This window comes from Schistocerca nitens, chromosome 11, assembly GCF_023898315.1.
Source record: "Schistocerca nitens isolate TAMUIC-IGC-003100 chromosome 11, iqSchNite1.1, whole genome shotgun sequence".
NCBI lineage: Eukaryota > Metazoa > Arthropoda > Insecta > Orthoptera > Acrididae > Schistocerca > Schistocerca nitens.
In genome coordinates this window covers 206,167,124-206,192,428 of record NC_064624.1, presented here as the reverse complement: position 1 = coordinate 206,192,428, position 25,305 = coordinate 206,167,124, and the positions used below count along the sequence as shown (strand labels likewise).

The 25,305-nt window shown below is 42.3% G+C and overlaps 1 protein-coding gene across 2 annotated transcripts in view; it reads left to right on the top strand.

Moving 5' to 3' along the window:
* The window catches only part of LOC126213038 (zinc finger and SCAN domain-containing protein 22-like), a 43,749-nt gene that overhangs the window by 12,146 nt on the left and 6,298 nt on the right, over window positions 1-25,305 (top strand). Inside the window, exons 3-8 of one of the 2 annotated variants that reach the window (XM_049940608.1) lie at window positions 45-119; window positions 202-321; window positions 1,231-1,311; window positions 5,459-5,533; window positions 5,616-5,747; window positions 11,382-11,419. In XM_049940608.1, coding sequence (XP_049796565.1) covers window positions 45-119; window positions 202-321; window positions 1,231-1,311; window positions 5,459-5,533; window positions 5,616-5,747; window positions 11,382-11,419 — 521 coding nt within the window. The remainder of the gene's footprint in view (window positions 1-44; window positions 120-201; window positions 322-1,230; window positions 1,312-5,458; window positions 5,534-5,615; window positions 5,748-11,381; window positions 11,420-25,305) is intronic. The other variant, XM_049940609.1, reaches the window with a different exon arrangement.

Genomic DNA, 25,305 nt, shown 5'->3' with positions numbered 1-25,305 from the left:
AGTAAATGCATAAATACCTAAATAATAAATGGTTTGTGTTGCAGGTATTTCATTTGGAAGGTTTGAAGAGGGAATGGACTGAAGACAATGTGAAGGAATGTGGCTGGGATGAAGCTCAGGTCGGTCTTCGCACAGTCGAGAGTTACCCGGATGTCGACTCTTCCCTCGGTTTAATACAGAATTTCACGGATTCTGTTACAGGTGTGTGAAAAAACAGCTCCAGAGACAGATGGGGTTAACTTACACGTGTTTGAGAAAGCAGCTGCAGAGAAAGATGTGGTTCACGGCAAAAGAGGGCCGTGTAAGCTGTGCATATCAGAGGTAGGCTAGTTGGGAATCTTGTGTTTCCAAGTATTTTCTAACTATTATTATTATTATTATTATTATGTGCAACTGAAACCATATTGGATCACAGTAAATGAAAATTGACATCAACATTGTGCACGAATTCTGTGCTTAAAATGACAGTGGCCATGAAATATTAAAAATGCTGAAATACCGAGGAGTTATCTTGTTGTTTTTGTGAGCTTCAGTTCGCCTCTGCGTAACTACTGCAACCTGCCACTTCCCTCCATTTTGAAATTAACTTTGTTTGTGTACAAAAATGTAAATAACACACAACAATAATATGGAAAGGGTAGATTCCTACTCGCCACATAAAGGTGCACTGAGTTGCAGATGGGCACAGTGAGAAACAGTGACGTAGAACCTTTTGTGAAGTGCAGAGTTTCATATTTCTAAACATTAAAGGAAATTGACAGTCTTTACACCACTTTTAAATCTTAACAAGATCAGATTGAACATTTGTGCAGCCATTTTGTACTGTACTTTGTTACGGCTAACCACACCATTTCTAATGAGTCTGAGGTTGCTATTGACACGATCTGCCAGCTCATTAGTATAGAGTAGGAACAGCGCAAATGTCTGAACACACTTCCCGGTGCACGACAGAAGTTACTTCACCCGTCGATGACCCCCCGTGTAAGATAACGTGCTGCATTCTTCCTGCCGAGAAATCGTCAATCTAGTCACAAAATTAGAATTATATACTTGTCTACGTGAAAGAAGGGTAAAGACAGTTCAGGCTGCAGTATGTTTGTTAGTAGCATTGCTATACGTATCCACTGCTCGGCTCTGTTTGGAGAAGACATTAATTTTTTCAATGCAGTTTTCAGAGTGTGATTTTTTTGTATTGCGTGGCTCTTTACAGCAAAGTAATATCTTTTGCAGGATCCTGTATGTATCAAAATTGAACCGGGACACGATCAATGTGCAGCTACACTTCCAGTCCCAGAAGCGACAAAAATTAAGGTATGCACCAAATTCCTGTTACTGCTTCCTGGCACACAGAGAGAAAGGCAAAAAGTCTTATAACTTGTTTTGTTCAGTCATCTCCTTACTGTGCTGTTAATGGAGCCAATGAACATATGTTAAAGAAAATACACAACACAGAAGGAAATTAACTTTGATATATTCCTATTTATTGCACAGAGTTTTAAACATAAAACAGTAAGCTACAGTAATTAACAATCATTCACTCGTGTCAGACTAATGTATTTCTCACAATTCTGATAGGACAAATGGGTTCAAAATTTAAACAGTCCAGTAGTGCATGACTAGGAATATGTGAGGTTGTATAGAGTAATGAAGATGTGGAAATTGCAAAAATTAAGTACAAAGAAATTACATAACCCTCCCCCCCCCCTTCTCTCTCTCTCTCTCTCTCTCTCTCTCTCTCTCTCTCTCCCCCCCCCCTCTCTCTCTCTCTCTCTCTCTCTCTCTCTCTCTCTCTCTCACACACACACACACACACACACACACACACACACACACGTGCACCAATTTACCAAGGCAATCACAAGTAATCTATCCTCACAACCATTGAGAAGAAATATTTTTGAACACAACTACAATAACCAACTATACAAATATTAAAAGATAATTATGAGAATAGTATTGACAGCAGAAAATAATATACAAATAATTGCAGTAAGATAATAGAACAGTAACAGATGTGTTTCACGAATCAGATGTCAAACTGTACCACGAATATGAGCTGCACTGCAGACAGGCAGTTGCAGTGTGTGTTTTTTGGTAGATATTTCATTAAAATGTTCTAAATATAATGACTACAGTCGCAGCAATGTATGTCTTGTTATGCATGTATTTAGCTTTTGCTCTACACAAAATAAAATGAACCCATTGATGGTGGTGAATCTCCAACAAAATATGAATGGCTGAAAAAAGAAAGTCTTATTTGTTCAAGGCAGAATACTCCTCAAAAGCTTTATTGCGTATCAGTGATGTAGCTCGCTTCTCGAGGTTTTGGAGCTGCCTTCCTTCTGTGTGACAAGAAACTTGCATTCCTGGCATACTGTAAACTATCTGTACTTTTCATATACCTTGCTGTTTCTGTTTTCCTCCTCCTATATCATCAGCTAATCTAAAGCTGTTATTTCTCATTCCTTCTCCGACAAGTCAACTTTTTCGTGTCACTGTTCATTCTGTGCTGATGACGCATGTTGGACAGGAATATGATGTAGAAATTTTGTAACACAATATTTATAAGACAGACATTTCTTAAATTCTGTGTAAGTAGAGGGAAACATTCCACGTGGGAAAAATATATCTAAAAACAAAGATGCTGTAACTTACAAAACGAAAGCGTTGGTATGTTGATAGAGACAATAAAAAAACACACAAACACAAATTTCAAGCTTTCTCAACCCAAGGATGCTTCATCAGGAAAGAGGGATGGAGAGGGAAAGACGAAAGGATGTAGGTTTTAAGAGAGAGGGTAAGGAGTCATTCCAGTCCCGGGAGCGGAAAGACTTATCTTAGGGGGAAAAAACGACAGGTATACGCGCGCGCGCGCAGATATATATCCATCCGCACATATACAGACACAGGCAGACATATGTAAATGCAACTATATGGAACTAAATCTATGTGTCTACTCTGATCCCTGTGAGAGCTTAGAGCTTTAAGCATATGAATTTCAGTGCAAATGAATGAATGTTAATGTTATAACTCATGTCTCATGTTTTAATCAATGGTATTTGCGGATCCTATTCCCAATTTAGTATATTTTTGGGGTTCAGTATTTTGATTTAATTTACATAATGCCCACGTGATGTCATATCCATATCCCAATTTATTACATTTTGGCACCCAATGTAGGACGTAATTTAATGTACACAGTAAATTCTTTTATTTTTTGTGTTTACTGGATATCTTGTTGTTTTGTGTGACCTGATACTTTGTTGTTTTGTGTGACCTTCGCTAAGCTAAGGAAATACTGTTTTTCAGTTTTAGATATATGTGTCTGTATATGTGCGGATGGATATGTGTATGTGCGCGAGTGTATACCTGTCCCTTTTTCCCCCTAAGGTGAGTCTTTCTGCTCCCGGGATTGGAACGACTACTTACCCTCTCCCTTAAAACCCACATCCTTTCGTCTTTCCCTCTCCTACCCTCTTTCCTGATGAAGCAACTGCGGGTTGCGAAAGCTTGAAATTTGTGTTCGTGTGTTATCATTGTTACTGTTTTCGAGGTGCTCAGTCCAAAGACCTGTTGTGCAGCTCTCCGTGACACTCTGCCGCCCTGTGCGAGCACCTTCACCTCTACAGCTGTGCTCTGTCTCTGCAGTCTTCACACCACACACTTGCCCCTGCCCTTTCCATCAGCAACGCGACTTATTTGTCGACGTCTCGTTACGTGTCGGCATCGACTGACACTTTTTGTCGGGATGTGCCCCGATTGTTCCCCCCATCCCACCTCGTTAGTTAATTCATCTACCCGTCCAATCTTCTGAATTCTTCTATGGGACATTTGAACAACTTCTATTCTAGTCTGGATTTTTTGTTGCCAGCGCTTCACTTCTGGACGAGGCTTCAATTCAGACAAATACCTTCGGAAAAGACTTCCTAACATTTAAATTTGAAACAATGGAAAATCCGGGATGGAATGTAACAATACCAGAACAGGAAAGTAGCTACTCACCATATAGTGGAGATGCTGAGTCGCGATAGGCACAATAAAAAGATTCACACAATTAAAGCTTTCGGCCATTAAGGCCTTTGTCAGCAGGAAACACACACACACACACACACACACACACACACACACACAAATATGCAACTTGCACACACATAAAGCTTTCGCCCATTAAGGCCTTTGTCTGCAGGACACACACACACACACACACACACACACACACACACACACACACACACACAAATATGCAACTTGCACACACATCTGCATCAGATCTGCATCACAGGCTGTTAAGCAGTCAGTAAGATGAGCCTGTGCCATACGGATCCTTCCCACCAACACCAGCTGAATTGCGCAGGTGGGAACTTCTGCAATACATCCTACATTCCCGTAACCCTCCCGGCCTCGACCTTCGTCAGCCACTGTCCTCACCCATCCGGCCCCCTCCCTGTTCCCATTCCAGCACTACACAGCTGTCATTTCACGGTCACACCCAGTCTATTAATTTCTTTTATTTCTCTCCTTTTCGCTACTTATCCCTCCCACGTCCGCACCTCCTGCCCTCCGTCTTAACTGCAACACTCGACTGTCCGACACTCCCGCCGTACTGTCCCTCCCCCTCCCCGCCCCAGCCTCCTCCTTACCCCCAGCCAGTCGCCACTCCCATCCTGCACTGGTGCTGCTGTTCGCAGTCTGGTCTCAGCTCAGCTCTCTGAGACTGCTGAGGTGTGTGTGTGTGTGTGTGTGTGTGTGTGTGTGTGTGTGTGTGTGTGTGTGTGTGTGTGTGTGTGTGTACTGCTGACAAAGGCCTTAATGGCCGAAAGCTTTAATTGTGTGAATCTTTTTATTGTGCCTGTCGCGACTCAGCATCTCCGCCACATGGTGAGTAGCAACTTTCCTTCTCTGGTATTGTAACATTTAAATTTATATTAGACATTAACAAATTTGTCTTTTACAGAAATGTGTACTTGTATACCCTGTCCACTGTGGCTGTGGTCATTTATTTTGCTGTCCAAATAGCTACATTCCACTGCCCTTGTTTTATTTTCTGATCATCATCGTATCATCTCTTATCGAGACAGTCTCCATTTCATTCGACTTCTCTTCCGAGTCCTGTGCTATTTTAGACTGAATTATAACACCGGCAGGCTTCCGAGCTTTGATATTTTGTCGTGAGCGTTAATCCTCTTTCCGAACGTGTCCTTGTTTTTTTCCACAGTTTCCTCAATCTACAGATATCGTGGGAGACGGATTACAACCCTACCTCACTCCCTTCTCAGTCATCGCTTCCCTCTCGTGGACTTTGAAGATCACTGTTATTGTTACCACTGTGTGCTGCCCGTGCACTGTACATATTGGAATGTCGACTCACAAAAGATATCGGTAGATGTAAGACAGATCCTAATCTCGCTGTGTAAAGTAAATGCATAAATACGTAAATAATAAATTGTTTGTGTTGCAGCCATTTGATTTGGAAGCTCTGAAGCAGGAATGGAGCGAAGATGATGTGGAGGAAGATTTCTGGGACGTGGCTCAGGTGGGGCTTCACGCTATTGAGAGGTACACAGGTGCCTAGTCGCCCCTCGGTTTAATCCAGAATTTCATGGAATCTGTTACAGGTACCTGAGAAAGCAGCTGTACAGAGGGATGGGGTTATGTTAAAGGTGTGTGAGAAAGCGGCTGTAGAGAAAGACGGGGTTCGTGCCGAAACACCCAAAGCAGCACAGTCATCCGAGCAGTGCGTACAGGAGGTAGGGTAACAGGGAACCTTGTGTTTCCATGTATTTCTTGCCATTATTATTATTATTATTACTATTACTATTATTACTGCTACTACAGTACTACTATTGTTATTAGGTACAACTGGAACCTTATTAGATCACAGTAAATGGAAATTAACGTCAGCCTTCTGCAGAAAGTTCGTGCCAAAAATGACAGCAGCCATGAAATATAAAAATGCTTAAACACACAGTGGCTATCTTTTTGTTCTTGTGGTTTTCAGCCCAATGCCGGTTAGATGCAGCTCTCTCTACTAGTGTGTCTTCTGTAAGCCTCTCACCTGTGCATTAATGCCATGACTTACATCCATTTGAACATGCTTCCTACTCAAACCGTGATCTCCAATTACAATCTCCTTCCCCCCTCTCCCCCCTGTTTGCCTCCATTCTGAAATTATTGACTTTGTTAATATACAAACACTGGAAAGTCCAGGTTGGAATATAAACATTATAAGGAAAGGGGAGATTGCTACTCACCGTAAAGATGACATGTCGTGTTTTTTGTGTCATCGTTGCCACTGCAGAGTCTCGTGTCGTGGGTAGCAAGGAGAGGATGTTGTTCGGTGGCCAATATTCTCTTCCTACAACACAGGGTTCTTTATTCGTAATAATACTGGGTGTATACGACATGAAAAATCCGGCAAAAACCCGGGAATTTTTTCATTGAGGAGAATACCCGGAAAAACTTGGGAATTTTTCAGAATTCCGGGAATTTTTCATTGTTTTAGCTTTCAGTTAAATTTTTGTAGTTTTGACTGGGAAGAATTGATTCTCTACCAAAGAATGTTACTGTCACCTGATACTGGAGAAAGATACTGCAACAATAAAATATAAATGAAAGGAAAAAAAAATAAAACTTTAGTGGCAAAGGAAATGTGCCATTTATTTCGTAACAATAAACTGCTTTCTATGGGTGTGACAACACAACTGTTTACATTAGCAGTGGGTACTAAAAGAAATCCGATAAAATTTTGGGTGTACGATAAATCGCATAAATCTAAGGGCTGTCAATTCGACTAAATACCTAGGAATTACAATTACGAACAACTTAAATTGGAAAGGCCACATAGATAATATTGTGGGGACGGCGAAACAAAGACTGCGTTTTGTTGGCAGAACACTTACGAGATGCGACAAACCCACTAAAGAGACAGCCTACATTGCAGTTTTCCGCCCTCTGCTGGAGTATTGCTGTGCGGTGTGGCATCCTTACCAGGTAGGATTGACGGAGGACATCGAAAAAGTGCAAAGAAGGGCAGCTCGTTTCGTGTTATCGCGCAATAGGGGTGAGAGTGTCACTGATAAGATACGCGAGTTGGGGTGGCAGTCACTGAAACAAAGGTGGTTTTCTTTGTGGTGAGATCTATTTACGAAATTTCAATCACCAGCTTTCTCTTCCGAATGCGAAAATATTTTGTTGACGCCCACCTATGTAGGGAGAAATTATCGTCATAATAAAATAAGAGAAATCAGAGCTCAAACGGAAGGATTTAGGTGTTCCTTTTTCCCACGTGACATTTGAGAGTGGAATGATGGAGAAGTAGTATGAAAATGGTTCAATGAACCCTCAGCCAGGCACTTAAGTGTGAATTGCAGAGTAACCATGTAGATGTAGATGTAGATGTAGCAGCAAGCAGCAAAACATCTAGGGCAAGGTTTCAGTAAATTCACGTGGCCGTGTACACACTCATTGCTGTGGCTGCTCGGGGTGGTCGCGACCGAGGGGCGACTCGACCCGACAAATTGGGGCCTCGTCAGACTGTGGCACCCGAATCGTATTGCTCTAAGATTTGCTATACTTGAGGAAGTGTTGGATCAGAATACTTTAAGATCTGTTCCTGTATTCTGCTATCTGGGACACTGAAGGTTATCGCATCTCTAATCGTTAAATCACTGTAAAAGTTGCCGCAACTACACTTAAATTTATGCTCCCTAGTCGTGGCCATTAGTTCTCTGTACCATTGGCTGTATGTCTGTTCCGATTTTTTCTGCAGACGAAAAAACTGATATCTGCTTGCAGCTACTTGGAATTACTGATCATTGCACACGGTTAATGTACCAATTACCTCATCGTAACTGGAGTCCGTTGGGAGACGCAGTTGGCAATAGTTTTTGTATTAACCTGAACACTCAAAATCCCCCAATCGAAAGAAAGTATTGTATCCGTACAGTACCTCGAACACAATGGATTTCACAATGTGCTTGGAACTGTGTTAGGTATTTGAGCCGTTCCTCTTCTGTGTCATTAACTTTCCGGTACATCGGTACGCTGGTCAACGGCACTTGTCGCGCCGATTTGAGGAAGTGGGGAAAAGGAGAAGAGTGGGGGAAGGGAAAGGACGGGCAGGTGAATTGGCAGAGGGTGGCTCACAGTGACGGTTACAGGACGAGAATAGGGAGTATGTGACTGTCTACCGTCTCTTCCTTCGTCGTCATTGTTACTGTGCGGCACCGTTACACCGACTGGAAAGGCGCATCGATCTTAGAGCACGAGATACGATGACCTTAAGCCACTGACAACACACGACGGTCACGGTAGCACCTGATTCCAGAATAGCTGCAGTAGTTAGGATCTACCAACTACCCCCTCTTGGCCAGGTCCCCAAAACTTGTAACGAGATCCCTTCGAAGCAAATTGTCATAACGGTCGTCTATAAAGGCTTCGTACAACGACAAGAAATGTTACAGTTTATGGAATAACAACAGATACGACCAAACTGTCTCGTTTCTTCTGTTTTATTCAACGTAACTCTGATCACAGTTTTATTTCGCATTCACCACTCACTCACACTCTGATGTGGAGTATATGCGAGTGCCTGAACCCTAACTCCCAAGTTCCAACAGTTTTCGTTGCTCGACACCAACAGTCAATGATAATGATACAGTATTTTGTAATTGACTCTTCTAGGTTAGCCACCGCCCTCCACGAATGTTTGTTAGGCGTAAGACAATTACGCACTTTTCTCTCCGATCCGCAATTATTAAGAGTTCGCGTAAAAGTTAACGTTCTTCTCCTTTTCATAAATTGGAGCCCGCTCTCCGCGATATAATAAAAAAAAGGTCTCAATACCGGCGTCCCACGTGAGATGCGTACAGACTTATCCCGGAATTGACCGCCCTGTAGGTGTACTCAATTTAATGACCACACTTCGCTATCCGCGATTTCGTGTAACTAAATGTCCTTTTGTTACTCTGATTGTATACTGTAGTTATTTAATACTTGCCCCTATATTTTTCACGATGCACAATTAGCACTTCTTTACTTGTTTATTTCTAAGCGTAAACAAAAAAAAATGACACCATATCATCGGCTTCGTCGACATAAAGCAAAACACCTCTCCTTATAGGATCGGCTACTTTACTCATTAATTTACTACATATTATTTCCAATAACACTAAACAGGCATCGCCGTTATATTTTAATTGTATTCAAAATCATATTGTTATTATTATTATTATATTATGAACGACCAAATCGTAACAAATCGCGTGGCGTGCATTTTTAACGATAGCTTTACACTCGCCCAGCCTTTATTCGTGCAATATTATATATAAATATACAGACAGGACTGAAAGATCAATCTCTCTACCGTAACCGATAGAGGCAAATACGCTATTCGAGTTCCGTTACATCTATCTTGACTCGTACTGTTACTCCGGTCAGAGGGGGCGGAAACTGTGGGGTAACCCGGATCATCTGGATCCTCCCCTCCACAGCCGGGCTTTTCTGAAGTGCACAGATGGGAGTTATCCTCAAAACAAATACTCCACTCCCGAAACCGTCCCAGCCTCGACCTACAGTGACCTGCTGTCCCCACTGCCTCCACCAGACAGTTTTCGTCCCCTCTGACGTATCGTCTCCACCCTACTCTCGTCCTCTCACTCTCGTCGCTTGTCACCCTCTGCCGGCACCCTGCCCGTCTTTGCCCGCTGCTCTCCTTTTTCGCTCCTTCCCCCCCACCTCCTTGCCCCACAACCTCCTGACACTCTGCTCGTCGGCATTCTAGTCTTCGTACACTGTGCCGGACAGCATTCCTCTCCCCACCACCTGTACACCACCATTTCTTCCAATTCCCCATCCCATCCCGCTACATTGCTGCTCCCATCCCAAGTGATAGGTGGATTTTGGCCCGTGGTGCCGGAGTCGGCGGTTGGTGTGCGCGAGGTGTGCTCGTGTCTGTCAGTGAGTGTGTGTCTTTCCTTTTCTGAAGAAGGTTTGGCAGAGAGCTAAATGTCTAACTGTCTTTTTGTTGTGCTCGTGTGCAATTGACGCGTCATCATTACGGTGAGTAGCGATGTATCTTTTGTCGATATACAAAAATGTAAACAATACGTAATGATACGTAACAACAGTACGGAAAGGATGGATTGCTACTTGCCCCGTAAGTGAGGTGTTAAGTTGCAGACAGACACAGTGAAGGAGAATGTTAGAAATATTTCAGCTTTTGAACCGAATCCTCCTCTAGAAGTAGAAAATTGACACACATTCGCCCAAGAGCAACTCGCACACACATGACCACTGTGTCTCTGTCTCTAGGTACTAAGGCTACACATTCTCTGTGTTGTTGTTGTCTTCAGTCCTGAGACTGGTTTGATGCAGCTCTCCATGCTACTCTATCCTGTGCAAGCTCCTTTATCTCCCAGTACCTACTGCAGCCTACATCCTTCTGAATCTGCTCTGTGTATTCATCTCTTGGTCTCCCTCTACGATTTTTACCCTCCCCACTGCCCTCCAATAATAAATTTGTGATCCCTTGATGCCTCAAAACATGTCCTACCAACCGATCCCTTCTTCTAGTCAAGTTGTGCCACAAACTCCTCTTCTCCCCAATCCTATTCAATACCTCCTCATTAGTTATGTGATCTACCCATCTAATCTTCAGCATTCTTATATACTACCACATTTCAAAAGCTTCAATTCTCTTCTTGTCCAAACTATTTATTGTCCACGTTTCAATTCCATACGTGGCTACACTCCATACTTTCAGAAACGACTTCCTGACACTTAAATTTATACTCGATGTTAAAAAATTTCTCTTCTTGAGAAACGCTTTCCTTGCCATTGCCAGTCTACATTTTATATCCTCTCTACTTCGACCATCATCAGTTATTTTGCTCCCCAAATAGCAAAATTTCTTTACAACTTTGTGTCTCATTTCCTAATCTAATTCCCTCAGCATCACCCGACTTAATTCGACTACATTCCATAATCCTCTATGTACTGAATAGTAATCTATCATCCCCATATTCTTGTCGTTGCATCCTGGACTGTCCGTAACACACCAACAGGTTGTGATACATATAAATTCATACATTCTCTCGCTCTCTTTCTTTCTATCTGTTTCTTACGCACAAAGTTACAGACTGGCCTTCGTCATACTTACAGGGTTTTCTAACACTAGATGACACAATTCTTAAGGAAACTCGAAAATTTTCACATTTCTTTTTGTATCAGTAGGGAGCCAGAGATTGTGACAATAACCACATGTAGAAGTACCAGAATGTTTTGTCACTGATTATCACATTTTGATAGTGCAAGGCACTGTTGATGTAATTTGTTTGTTTTACAGCCGAGTGTCAGCTAATAACGTTATAAATCTGTTCCAGGGACTGGAGAGTGCAAACACAACAGTGGACACTGTAAGGTAAGAGGAACATTATTTACAACACATACACAATTCTCTTCACAGGAAAAATTTTAGTCCAAACAAAAAATAGATTCTTCATCTTTGTGCAGTATTCCTTTTCATCACAAAAAAATCACATCGGACAAAATACTTATCACTCCACTAAAAGAGCCACCTGCTCCCTTTGGCGCACAGTAGACGGTGTATAACTGCTACTGGGTTGTCGTGTGACCCTCCGGAGCTGACAAGTCGTGGCAGGCGAAGTGTTCTGCGTGTGACCGTCAGCTGTACAGAATCGGTGCAGTCAGACGAGTCGACGTGGTCGTGTGGCGGAACGACAGAAAGGGACTGCGCTGTCACCCTGCTTTTTATGCCCCAGAATTAATGTTTTCTAACCGTCCGTGACATTTTTTTTATCGCTTCTATCAAAGTTCCTATGTTCGCAATGTCACTTTGCACCTGATTTCGCATTTACACATTTACAATTTTCCTGCGACTTACGCTTCACGAACCGATGTTTGCGGAGGAAAAAACTGACACAAATGATGCCGGTACGGTGCGGGTCTTCGAGTAATGTACGCAAATGTTGTGCGGTAAGTTTGTTGACACCGGAGCACTCTGTCCGGCAGATGTGAATTGGTAAAAGTGAGAACAGTTGGTGCTGCTCCCGAGCTGCACTCGGTGTCGTGGCGGTGGGAGTGTGAGCTAGGTTCACTCGAGTAAGGGTGTCGCGACTGATCACAATTGTTTTCATACAGTCTCTACTGCACACGCACAGCTTCGTCACTGTTGCGATTTGCATAAACTTGAAGGCTTATTTTGTGTGTTTCAGTGTTCGACCACTTGTAACGCTAGCTCACACCTTTGCTCTCTCTCTCAGCACTGCTTAAATGTTTTTGGTTTCAACTAACCTCCTCTTTGGTTTAAATTGTGAAACACAGCACCAGGTACATATTTTTTCAGACTTGCCAAGATGCATTTCAAGAATTTATTCTCCTTGTTGAATGCAGATATTTACGTAAGTAGTTCTTGTGGTGGTTTACACGTGTGTGTGTGTGTGTGTGTGTGTGTGTGTGTGTGTGTGTGTGTGAAAGATGGCTACTGTTAAAGAGACATAGAACTACACATTTGCAAATATCACAAAAAAATACTTTTGTAAATACTAGTACTCAACAATGAGAGTAAATTCTCTAAATGTGTCATGCCGAGCTTGAAAAAATATGAAACCTCTGTAATGTTTCATTATGTAAATAATGAATGATTTCCAAAAATAACTGTTTTGATGCATGAAGCTAAGTCAAATGTTCCTAGATATCAGACAGTGATCTATTCCAGTTACATCAGCAGCTGAACAATACAAAATTCAGATAATGGAAAATCCAGGATGGAGTAGTGATAATATTATGAAAAGGAGTTCAGTTCACTGAGTCGCCGTTTCGCCTCTTTTTGCAAATGGTGTGACGGATCGATAGCGACGATGCACGGTGAGGCTTTTTGTGTGGTTCAGGCCGGAGGTGGTTGTGTGGTGTTTTTGGGGTGTCTATGCGACAATAAGAAGAGGTTGTAGCAGTGGTTTTTATTACTTATTGAAAAAATGTTTGTTTAGGGTGTGTAATTTAAATGTTCTTTGCAAACTAAATGATAAGGCTGATATCGTGTTACTGAAAATTAAAATTTTACTTAACATTATAGAAACATTAGTTTTCTTAATGTGACTACTATTTATCTGACCCTTAGACAAGGGTGACTCTGGAGTTTAACTCGCCCCTTTTTATCGTAAACTAGCTGTACGTGGCTGTGTCTGAGGTCTCCTTAAATGGAAAAGAAACAAAAGAGGAATTGCACATTTTTGGAGTACATCCTAATCTCCTCCCCTCTCCCCTCTCTCTCTCCATCCCCTCCTTCCTGTTTTCTCTGTCACCCCTCTTCCCATCTCCTCTTCACACTCCTCTCTCACCCCGAGTCTCGTTTATTGTTACTGCAAATTCAGATTCTGTAGTAGTATTCTAATCATAAACCAATAAGCCATAAACGCAACTTTCCTCTTTGCTAACAATCTGAGAAACTGTGAATGTCCGTTAAGTGCAAATCTCTGAAAGATTTTGACCAAATGCTGTCACGTTTTGACACGACATTCTATTAGAATGGATGTGAGTTAATATGCCTGTTGTTTTTTTATACAGGACGTACATAAAGTCTGGGGACACTTTAAATTATTTATTGCAGAAGAACCAATCATTGTACAGATATCATACATATGTCATTTTGAAGAGAAACCCTGAAAGTTTCTTTTTCATCTATACCGCCACACCGTAGTTTGGTAATTTCCCGACAGTCAGCGCCAGTCGCAAATGTGGCGAGTTCAAGTGCAGAGTGAGCTTTGTGTGTGTCGGAGTTCGACAAAAACACCAGATCTCAGTTCGTGTGACTTTTGTACCACCTCTACCACGTGATGTAGCAGAGCTCCGGGAGAGAATACTGGAAGCTGCAGAGTGAAAATCTCATTCTGGAAATATCACCCAGGCTGTGGCTAAGCCGTGTCTCCGCAATATCCTTTCTTTCGGGACTGCAAGTTCTGCAAGGTTCACAGGAGAGCTTCTGTAAAGTTTGGAAGGTAGGAGACGAGGTACTTGCAGAAGTAAAGCTGTGAGGACGGGGCGTGAGTCGTGCTCGGGTAGCTCAGTGGTAGAGTACTTGCCCGCAAAAGGCAAAGGTCCCGAGTTCGAGTCTCGGTCCGGCACACAGTTTTAATCTGCCAGGAAGTCTCATATGAGCACACACTCCGCTGCAGAGTGAATATCTCATTCTGGAACACGGAAAGCGACTGCCATAGTCAACAAAGGACAGGTATGGCGAGAATTTGATTACCGTATTGACGTCTCACTCGTGGTTCCCATATCGAAAGTTTGGGGGGGGGGGGGGGGGACTTTCAGAGTTTCTCTTCAAAATGCAATATGTATGACATCTGTACAGTGTTTAATTCTTGTGCAATAAATAATTGGAAGTGTTCCCAGACTTTATGTACACCCTGTATATGCGATTATAATTTTTTATAAATTTAATAGTAGGGAAACATAGTCATATATATATAGACACACACACCCACCCACCCACCCACACACACACACACACACACACACACACACACACACACACACACACAGTTGTGTCAAAATTTCAATGTATTCAGTCAAGAACTTTCAGAGGTACACAATTTTGAACAAACAAATAGTTACATTTTTATTTGTATAGATTTGTAATTTTTGAACACCACAGTCGCCATATTTTCACAAAGCTGAAGGCAAAACATTGTGAAACTTGAAGATTCTCTTCTGCTCAGTTTCGTTTTCACCGATACCTGCAACTTAATCCCTTGTTATTCAATGTTTACGCTAGAACAACTGGAAGTCACGCACGGTAGGTAGGTGCAGTGTAGTGGCCTCCGGGAATATTTACTGCTGGCTTCTGATTGAGAAAAAAGTTTTACTATTTATAGACAATTGGGTTGAAAAGGGACCTAATTTGTTGGAACTGGATCGTGTGCAGGCTCAAACTGGCATTGTGTGTGCATGCATGTATGGATGCTTTCACACTCCAGCACTACTCCACAAAATGATAAACTTCTCACCTTTTAACACAAGTTCTTCATTTGAAATTCTTACTGTTGCCTAAGAACATTAACTTTTTTTTTTTTTTTTTTTTTTTTTTTTTTTTTTTTTTTTGTACACAAACTTAACACTTACCCTTTAAATAAACTTCTAGGTTTAAAATTTCTGTGCACGAGAGATGCAGTCAAAAAATAACTCTTTGTACCACAGAGTTTATACGCCGTTTCTCGCAGTCGGGTTTCTTTTTTATTGCTGCTGAAGGTTAAGTGGGAACTGCTATATAAATCACTTTTCTATTTAACATTTTCGTAATGACACAAACAGACACGTGCTAGCTGCACAGATAATTGTCAGTTACCCAACACAGTTGAGGTAATGCAATGACCCTCGTGGGAACATTTTTAAAAAAGAAAACAACTTTCATTACCACTCAGACTGTTTAGAGACAAGCAAATTTCTTAATGCTGCACAGGAAGCAGTAACAGCAAAAACGATTACGATACTTTAGCAGAGGTAGCACAAATTAACGGACTACCTGTTATGCGAGGTGGACTGGACTAATCGTCTGTTTAACGACAGAACAGCTAGTTCGCCGGAGCGTAGTTATTCTCGATTCTACCCATTTGGGCAAGTGTCAAAGGAAAACCGTGGGAAACATTGAAAGAGATTTACCGACCTTATGCTTGTCCTCTTCAGTTACTAATTTTAGTGAGTAAATGAAATCTTTTGAACATTTCCTAATGCCACAAACAAAAAGGGCCCACCGCACAGCTGATCGGCAGTTACCCGACACGGTTGAGCTGTTAGAATGGCCTGAGCCAACTCATTCAGTGTTACTCTGAACTCAAACGGGAAGATTACGAATATTCGGCAACCGATCGCATTTCCGTTGGCCCACTGCATCAAAAATGGCTCTGAGCACTATGGGAGTTAACATCTGAGGTCGTCAGTCCCCTAAAACTTAGAACCTAACTAATGTAAGGACATCACACACATCCGTGCCCGAAACAGGATTCGAACCTGCGACCGTAGCGGTAGCGCGGTTCCAGTCTACCGTATCTCCGTATCTTCCTTCATCGTCGGCGTTGTCGTTGTTGCTGTGAGGCACCGTTATACCGAGTGGAAAGGCGCGTCAATCTTAGAGCGTGAGATATGGTAACCTTAAGTCATTGACAACACACAACGGTCACGGTAGCACCTGATTCCAGAATAGCTGCAGTGGTTAGGATCTACGAAATACCCCCTCTTGACCAGGTTCCCAAAACTTAACTCGTAACGAGATCCCTTCGAAGCAAATTGTCATAACGATTGTCTATAAATGCAACGATAAGAAATGTTACAGTTTATGGAATAATAACAGATGCAACCAAACTGTCTTGTTTCTTCTGTTTTATTTAAGGTAACTTTGTTCACAGTTTTATTTCGCATTCACCACTCACTCACAAGCTGATGTGGAGTATATGCGAGTGCGTGAACCCTAACTCCCAAGTTCCATCAAAACCCTTTGACGAACACTTTTGGTTGCTCAACACCAACAGTCAATGATAATGATACAGTTTTTCTCCTTTTCATAAATTGGAGCCAGCTCTCCGCGATATAATTAAAAAAAAAATCTCAATACCGGCGTCCCTCGTGAGGTGTGAATAGATTTATACCGGAATTGACCGCCCCGTAGGTGTACTCAAATTAATGACCACACTTCGCTATCCGCAATTTCGTGTAACTAAATGCCCTTTTGTTACTCTGATTGTATACTGTAGTTATTTAATACTCGCCCCTATATTTTTTCACTACGCACAATTAGCGCTTCTTTACTTGTTTATTTCTAAGAGTAAACGAAAAAAAAATGACGACCTATCATCGGCTTCGTAGATATAAAGCAAAACGCCTCAGTATGCCCAATTTTACCTCTTCTTATAGGATCGGCTACCTTACTCATTAATTTACTACGTATTATTTCCAGTAACACTAAACAGGTGTTTCTGTTATATTTTAATTGTATTCAAAAACATGTTATTATTATTATGACCGACCAAATCGTAACAAATTGCGCGGCGTGCGTTTTTAACGATAGCTTTACACTAGCCCAGCCTATATTCAGGCAATATTATATATAAATATACAGACAGGACCGAAAGATCGATCTCTTTACAGTAACCGATAGAGGCAAATATGCTATTCAAGTTCTGTTACAACTATCTTGACTCGTATTGCTACACCAGACTGAAGCGCCTAGAACCGATCGGCCACTCCGGCCGGCCCCATTGCATCAGCTAATCCTAGTGTCGTAGAAAACGCGTGGGAATACTTGGAACGATGGGTGGAACATAGCAATAAACATCCTCAAAATTTGATAGCTGCGTGGGATTTGGCGGTCAGTGAGTATTTTTAGCCAGTGGTCAGTAAGTATTTTTAGTCGGTTACGGCATACCTTGAAGGCACTCTCTTCTCCGCCAAGTTGAGGCCGTTATCGAGGCTCTCGGTGGTGCTACACAGTACTAGCGGTAAGTCCATCAGGCAGTGGCTGTTTGTGCAATGCACCACATACAGTATTACAAAAATAAATAGATTGTGAACTAAATATTTTGTGTTTCACTACGTTGTCACGAAAAGCGTGACTGAATATTGTTGCGTACTGCCTTTATCTAATGCACTGAGATCGAGTATGTCGTTTACATGTTCACGATTTCTGCTAAGTGTTTGTATTACTGCATCGATATGTCCTAGATCTTTTATGCCCCTGTACCACCACGTCGTTGTCGATTTCACAGTCCAGCTGATCCCCCTCTGCGTTGCAAATGTTTTGAGTGAAATGCGCAGTCGATGTGCTGCTGTTTTCACGTCAAATCTACCAACATTGTGAGTTATTTAGTTCTCGGCGATTTGTAAAATACCCGGATTCGTGTCTCGTCGCTGTGCAGCCTGTGAAAAGGATTGTGGGAGACTCCCAGATAAATTCCAAAGCACAGTGCAGTTTTAATACCGATATATTTCCAGGACTCTGGTGTCCGAGCCCGGTGAACTGTACCGGTTACGTCACGTGTACACAAAAGTTGACATCAAACAACACAGAGTTCACGCCACAAAAGTCAGCAAACGAGTGAGCCTACAGTACGTGCGATCGCAGCCGTAGCCAAAAAACGAACGAGTGCGCCCCCCCCCCCCCCCCCCCAAGAGGCGCCTGCGCGACCTCTATTAATACTTTTGTTAACAATTACATACATTGAAAATTACAGTTTTATATAAAATCACAATTAGAAGTTAAACAGAATATGAGGTGCTGAACAAGGTGAACCTATTTTCAACTTAGTTACGAGTTAATATAACATTATCCGACCAATTATGTTACATTTCTAAATTAGTTTATAACAAATCAACTAGTGCCCGAATTTTAGTGGTAACATATACCGGAGATTCGATTAACGTGCTTTATTTGTATGTTCTATTTAACTTGCTGTAGTAATTTTATAATTATAGGTTTACTGGTACATCCTGATCGTGTGCTCGATTTCTTTCGATTAGTTACAGTATTAATTTCACATTTATATTGTGTTTCTCACATAAGAACAATGTTAAATGCTTTTGGCACATTCAAAATGCACACGGTGGCTTTTACACGTACGGTTTCAGCAAAGCATCGTTTTCGAATTATATGTACGCTGAAATAGAATATTGTGTCTGGCCAATTCTCCCTTCCACAAATGCTGTATTACACATTAGACATTTACATTTATCATGACAGCGTTGTTTTATATATCACGGTGGTTATTTATGTATGTAATTTGGAAACAGGTCACTTTACATTTTGTTCTTTATGTCGAAATGACTGCATTTGAAACAGTTATTTAGTTATTCACATTGGACAATTACGACTGGTGTTTATCTTTAAAGCTCGTTTAGCATTTGAGAAATCTTTCACGCAGGAGGATCGTACAAACATACCGCCATTTCAGTCTCGTACAGATTCCTGTATGGAGGACGTAGTGATAGACATCCCTGGCGTTGTGAAGCAGCTGAATGGGTTGAAAATAAATAAATCGCCAGGTCCTGATGGGGTTCCAATTCGGTTTTACGGAGAGTACTCTACTGCATTGGTTCCTTACTTAGCTTGCATTTATCGCGAATCTCTTGCCCGACGTAAAGTCCCGAGCGACTGGGAGAAAGCGCAGGTGACGCCTGTATATAAGAAGGGTAGGACGGATCCTCAAAAATTACAGACCAATATCCTTAACATCGGTCTGTTGCAGGATTCTCTAACATATTCTCAGTTCGAATATAATGAATTTCCTCGAGACAGAGAAGTTGCTGTCTGTGCATCAGCACGGCTTTACAAAGCATCGCTCCTGCAAAATGCAACTCGCCCTTTTTTCACATGACATGTTGTGAACCACGGATGAAGGGTATCAGACAGATGCCATATTCCTCGACTTCCGGATAGCGTATTTGGGCGTAACAGTGCAGAGCGAAATGAAGTGGGACGAGCATGTAATGGCAGTTGTGGGGAAGGCAGATAGTCGTGTTCCGACCTATTCTCGAGTACTGCTCGAGCGTTTGGGATCCCTATCGGGTCGGATTGAGGGAGGACATAGAAGCAATTCAGAGGCGGGCTGCTAGATTTGCTACTGGTAGGTTTGATCATCACGCGAGTGTTACGGAAATGCTTCGGGAACTCGGGTGGGAGTCTCTAGAGGAAAGGAGGCGTTCTTTTCGTGAATCGCTACTGAGGAAATTTAGAGAACCAGCATTTGAGGCTGACCGCAGTACAATTTTACTGCCGCCAACTTACATTTCGCGGAAAGACCACAAAGATAAGAGATATTAGGGCTCGTACAGAGGCATATAGGCAGTCGTTTTTCCCTCGTTCTGTTTGGGAGTGGAACAGGGAGAGAAGATGCTAGTTGTGATACGAGGTACCCTCCGCCACACACCGTATGGTGGATTGCGGAGTATGTATGCAGATGTAGATGTAGATGTAGATGGGTTGTGATAGGTAGCAGCGAGATACAGTAATATTTCAAGTGACACAATGAACTGCTACAAATCGGTTACTTCGGGATCAGCTTCGAGCCGGACACCCTGTCGTAGCTCGCATTCTGCGACTTCAGTGGCGTCGAGCGAGAGCTCCCTGGAGGTCAGGGTGTACGTCCGTCGTGTTTTCTGACGACAGCTGAATCTGCCTCGGTGCCGGTCGAAGGCCCGCGTCCGGCCTGTCCGCGTACTAGACGCGCCGGACCTACACCCGGAGTTACGGCCCGGGGTGCGATTTCGTACGACAGCAGCAGCACCCCGGCTGCAGATTTGTACGTCAGTCTGGTGATTCGACCTGTCGTTGTGCCATTTGTGAACAGTATTCCAGGGAGTGTTTCCGAATGCTCGCCAACATACGAAGGCTTTTGACTGTGTTGACCACAAAATACTACTGCAGAAGTTGGACCATTATGGAGTAAGGGGAGTAACTTACAGTTGTTTTGCCTCTTACTTTAAGAACAGAAAGCAGAAGGCAATTCTCCGCAATATTGAGAGTGGTAGTGACGTTCGGTCCCAATGGGGCACTGTTAAGTGGGGCATTCCCCGAGGGTCGGTGCTGGGGCCACTGCTGTTTCTTATTTATATAAATGATATGCCTTCTAGTATTACAGGTGATTCAAAAATATTTCTGATTGCTGATTACACCAGCTTGGTACTGAAGGATCTTGTGTGTAATATTGAAACAGTATTGAATAATGCAGTTCATGAAATAAGTTCGTGGCTTGTGGAAAATAATTTGATGCTAAATCACAGTAAGACTGACTTTTTACAGTTTCTAACACACAATTTAACAAGAACTCATGTTTTGATCAGACAGAATGGGCATATTATATGCGAGACGGAACAGTTCAAGTTCCTAGGTCTTCGGATAGATAGTAAGCTGTTGTGGAAAGTCCATGTTCAGGATCTTGTTCAGAAACTAAATGCTGCTTTATTTACCATTAGAACAGTATCTGAAATAAGTGACAGTTCAACACGAAAAGTAGTCTACTTCACATATTTTTGTACACTTATGTCGTACGGTATAATTTTTTGGAGTAATTCTTCTGATTCAAAAAGAGTATTTTTGACTCAAAAACAGGCTGTTCGAGCTACGTGTGGTGTAAGTTCGAGGACCTCTTGTCGACCCCTATTCGATAGTCTGGGAATTCTGACATTGCCCTCACAGTATTTATTTTCTTTAATGTCATTTGTTGTTAGCAATATTAGCTTATTCCCAAGAGTTAGCAGCTTTCGCTCAGTTAATACTAGGCAGAAATCAAATCTGCATGTGGAATGCACTTCCTTGACTCTTGTGCAGAAAGGAGTGCAGTATTCTGCTGCATCCATTTTCAATAAGCTACCACAAGAACTAAAAAGTCTTAGCAGTAGCCCAAACACTTTTAAGTCTAAACTGAAGAGTTTCCTCACGGCTCACTCCTTCTATTCTGTCGAGGAGTTCCTGGAAGAGCTGAAAAATTAAGCAAATTCCAGTGTTACATTGTTGATTTTCTTTATTTAAACTTACGAATTGTCGCCTGAATATGTTTCTTGTATTTCATTTTATCTGTTTCTACTATCGTGTTATAATTTCATGTATTGACTCGTTCCATGACCATCGAGGCTTCTCCTTAATTTGGTCCCACGGAACAATAAATAAATAAATAAAATACTGCTGTCGTAATCGTACACACTCTGTGGGGTCTCGACATTTCCGTCGGCCTGCTCATTCGCGAGATCTGTCTGCGGTTGAACACGTATCGGACTTCGTCGGGTGACAACTCCGCTGTCATCCGTAGACAGCATTAACTGTCCCCTATTGACCGACCGAGTGCAACAGGCGTGCAATTCGATCCCACAAACTGACATCTGTACAACAAAATGCGTGTACGTTTGCATTCTCACACTTAACATTCTCACAGTTGCACTGGTTATTAATGTACCGGCATTTTACATTTCCAGTGGCTTTTCTCGTGCTTACATTAGCATGTGATCTTAATCGCTTAAATGTGTTACCTAGACAAATTTATTCCTAAAATTTCATTACTCTACATTAATTATCTTTTGGTGTTGTAATCCCCCTCCCCCCTGTCAGTGTATCTACAGTTGAGGTGAACTGACAGTCTCTCTACGACTCGTCGACGGTCCACAAGTCTTGCTGTGTTTTGTTACTATCTTGTAGTTTTGCCGTCTTCCTGTACACAGCAGTGTCTTCTGCAAAAAGCCTTCTGGAGCCTCCGACAGGCCGGTAACAATTTGTAAATAGTAGTATGCTCTACAACACTGTTGACGTACTCGAAAAATTACTTTACATCTCTTTCCACTGAGAACGTTGTATCGAGTTCTGTCTGTTGGGAGGTTTTGAATTCGGTCGTAAATCTGGTCCAGTACTCGCTAAGCTTGTATTTTGTTCGCTGAACAACAGGAACACTACCGAATGTCTCCCAGGTGTCTAGCGGCACGGGCACACGGCACTCTGGATCATGTGGACAGACGGAGCTAGCCGAGTTTTGCGAGATCTCTGTTTGCGGAAACTGTGTCGATTTTTATAGAAATTTGCATTCTGTGAAGATAAACATAGCCAACGCCTTGCAGACAAACGACAAATACGCGGAGCGAAATGTAATGTGAGGATGGCCGTGCGAGAGGCGTTCAATGAATTCGAAAGTAACGTTCTGTGTACTGACTTGGCAGAAAATCCTAAGAAATTTTGGTCTTGTGTCAAAGCGGTAGGTGGTTCAAAACAAAATGTCCAGACACTCTGTGACCAAAATGGTACTGAAACAGACTAAAGGCCGAAATACTAAATGTCTTTTTCCAAAGCTGTTTCACAGAGGAAGACTGCACTGTAGTTCCTTCTCTAGATTGTCGAACAGATGACAAAATGGGAGATATCGAAATAGACGACAGAGGGATAGAGAAACAATTAAAATCGCTCAAAAGAGTAAAGGCCGTTGGACCTGATGGGATACCAGTTCGATTTTACACAGAGTACTTGAAGGAACTTGCCCCCCTTCTTGCAGCAGTGTACCGTAGGTGTCTAGAAGAGCGTAGCGTTCCAAAGGATTGGAAAAGGGCACAGGTCATCCCCGTTTTCAAGAAGGGGCGTCGAACAGATGTGCAGAACTATAGACCTATATCTCTAACGTCGATCAGTTGTAGAATTTTGGAACACGTATTATGTTCGAGTATAATGACTTTTCTGGAGACTAGAAATCTAGTCTGTAGGAATCAGCATGGGTTTCGAAAAAGACGGTCGTGTGAAACCCAGCTCGCGCTATTCGTCCACGAGACTCAGAGGGCCACACACACGGGTTCCCAGGTAGATGCCGTGTTTCTTGACTTCCGCAAGGCGTTCGATACAGTTTCCCACAGTCGTTTAATGAACAAAGTAAGAGCATATGGACTATCAGACCAATTGTGTGATTGGATGGAAGAGTTCCTAGATAAAAGAACGCAACATGTCATTCTCAGTGGAGAGAAGTCTTCCGAAGTGAGAGTGATTTCAGGTGTGCCGCAGGGGAGTGTCGTAGGACCGTCGCTATTCACAATATACATAAATGACCTTGTGGATGACATCGCAAGTTCACTGAGGCTTTTTGTGGATGATGCTGTGGTATATCGAGAGGTTGTAACAATGGAAAATTGTACTGAAATGCAGGAGGATCTGCAGTGAATTGACGCATGGTGCAGGGAATGGCAATTGAATCTCAATGTAGACAAGTGTAATGTGCTGCGAATACATAGAAAGAAAGATCCCTTATCATTTAGCTACAATATAGCAGGTCAGCAACTGGAAGCAGTTAATTCCATAAATTATCTGGGAATATGCATTAGGAGTGATTTAAAATGGAATGATCATATAAAGTTGATCGGCGGTAAAGCAGATGCCAGACTGAGATTCATTTGAAGAATCCTAAGGAAATGCAATCCGAAAACAAAGGAGGTAGGTTACAATACGCTTGTTCGCCCACTGCTTGAATACTGCTCAGCAGTGTGGGGTCCGTACCAGATAGGGTCGATAGAAGAGAGAGAGAAGATCCAACGGAGAGAGCGCGCTTCGTTACAGGATCATTTAGTAATTGCGAAAGCATTACGGAGAGGATAGATAAACTCCAGTGGAAGATTCTGCAGGAGAGACGCTCAGTAGCTCGCTACGAGCTATCGTTGAAGTTTCGAGAACGTACCTTCACCGAGGAGTCGAGCAGTATATTGCTCCCTCCTACGTATATCTCGCGAAGAGACCATGAGGATAAAATCAGAGAGATCAGAGCCCACACAGAGGCATACCGACAATCCTTCTTTCCACGAACAATACGAGACTGGAATAGAAGGGAGAACTGATAGAGTTACCAAGGTACCCTCCGCCACACACTGTCAGGTGGCTTGCGGAGTATGGATGTAGATGTAGATTTTGTAATGGGTGACAATAAATCACATTCTACTCCAGACTGACGTCTGCGACATACGACTGTAATTATGTGTGTCTTTATTGGAATACTCTTTGAAAATTGAAATTGGCAGCACTTCTGCCCAGATGTTTATCTCTGTTGCTGTCACCGGTCATTAATCCGAAGACTATTTTGATGCAGCTCTCCGAGTTAATCTATTCTGTGCAAGTTCCTTCGTTTTTGCACGACTACTGCAACTTTAATTTCCGTAATGTTCTTGTGGCAAGCTTCTCACTATATACACGGCTCTTTCTTGGATCTTCTCTGCCTCTCCTGTTAATCTGACTTGGTCAAGGATGCTGCATTTGTCCCGTGGACTGCTCCCTCCGTTGCCAAACTGACAATTCCGTAGGTGCCTCAGGATGGTCCTGTCGAAAAGTAATAGTTTTTGTAACCGCACCAAACCGTTTTTAGATGACAGCTTCTAGCATATCCTGCTTCATCAGAAAATCACTAAAAATTGATCCTTTCATGAAAAATTAATTCGGAGGGCAATTTACCTGGCCAGACGACGCAAAAAACATCGCCACCTGCCGGCAGTGAAGTGGACGATGTCAGATTAATCGTGAAAGACTTCTCGTAACTGTATTGTGTGCTTACTTAATGCTGGCTCGACAGGTCTCGGGTACTTAATTTGTTTCATCAGGACACACTTCCTTCCCAACTTTTATTTTATTATTTGGAGACACAAACCAAAGTTGTAAATGTCAGGCACTGCTGTAGATACATTACCCACTAATATACAAAGTCCGACTCATGTATTGACTGCAACAGTCACTTACTGGTAGTCTCACCCACCCGCCTGTTTATAAAAAATCTAACTATCAGCTCATTATGG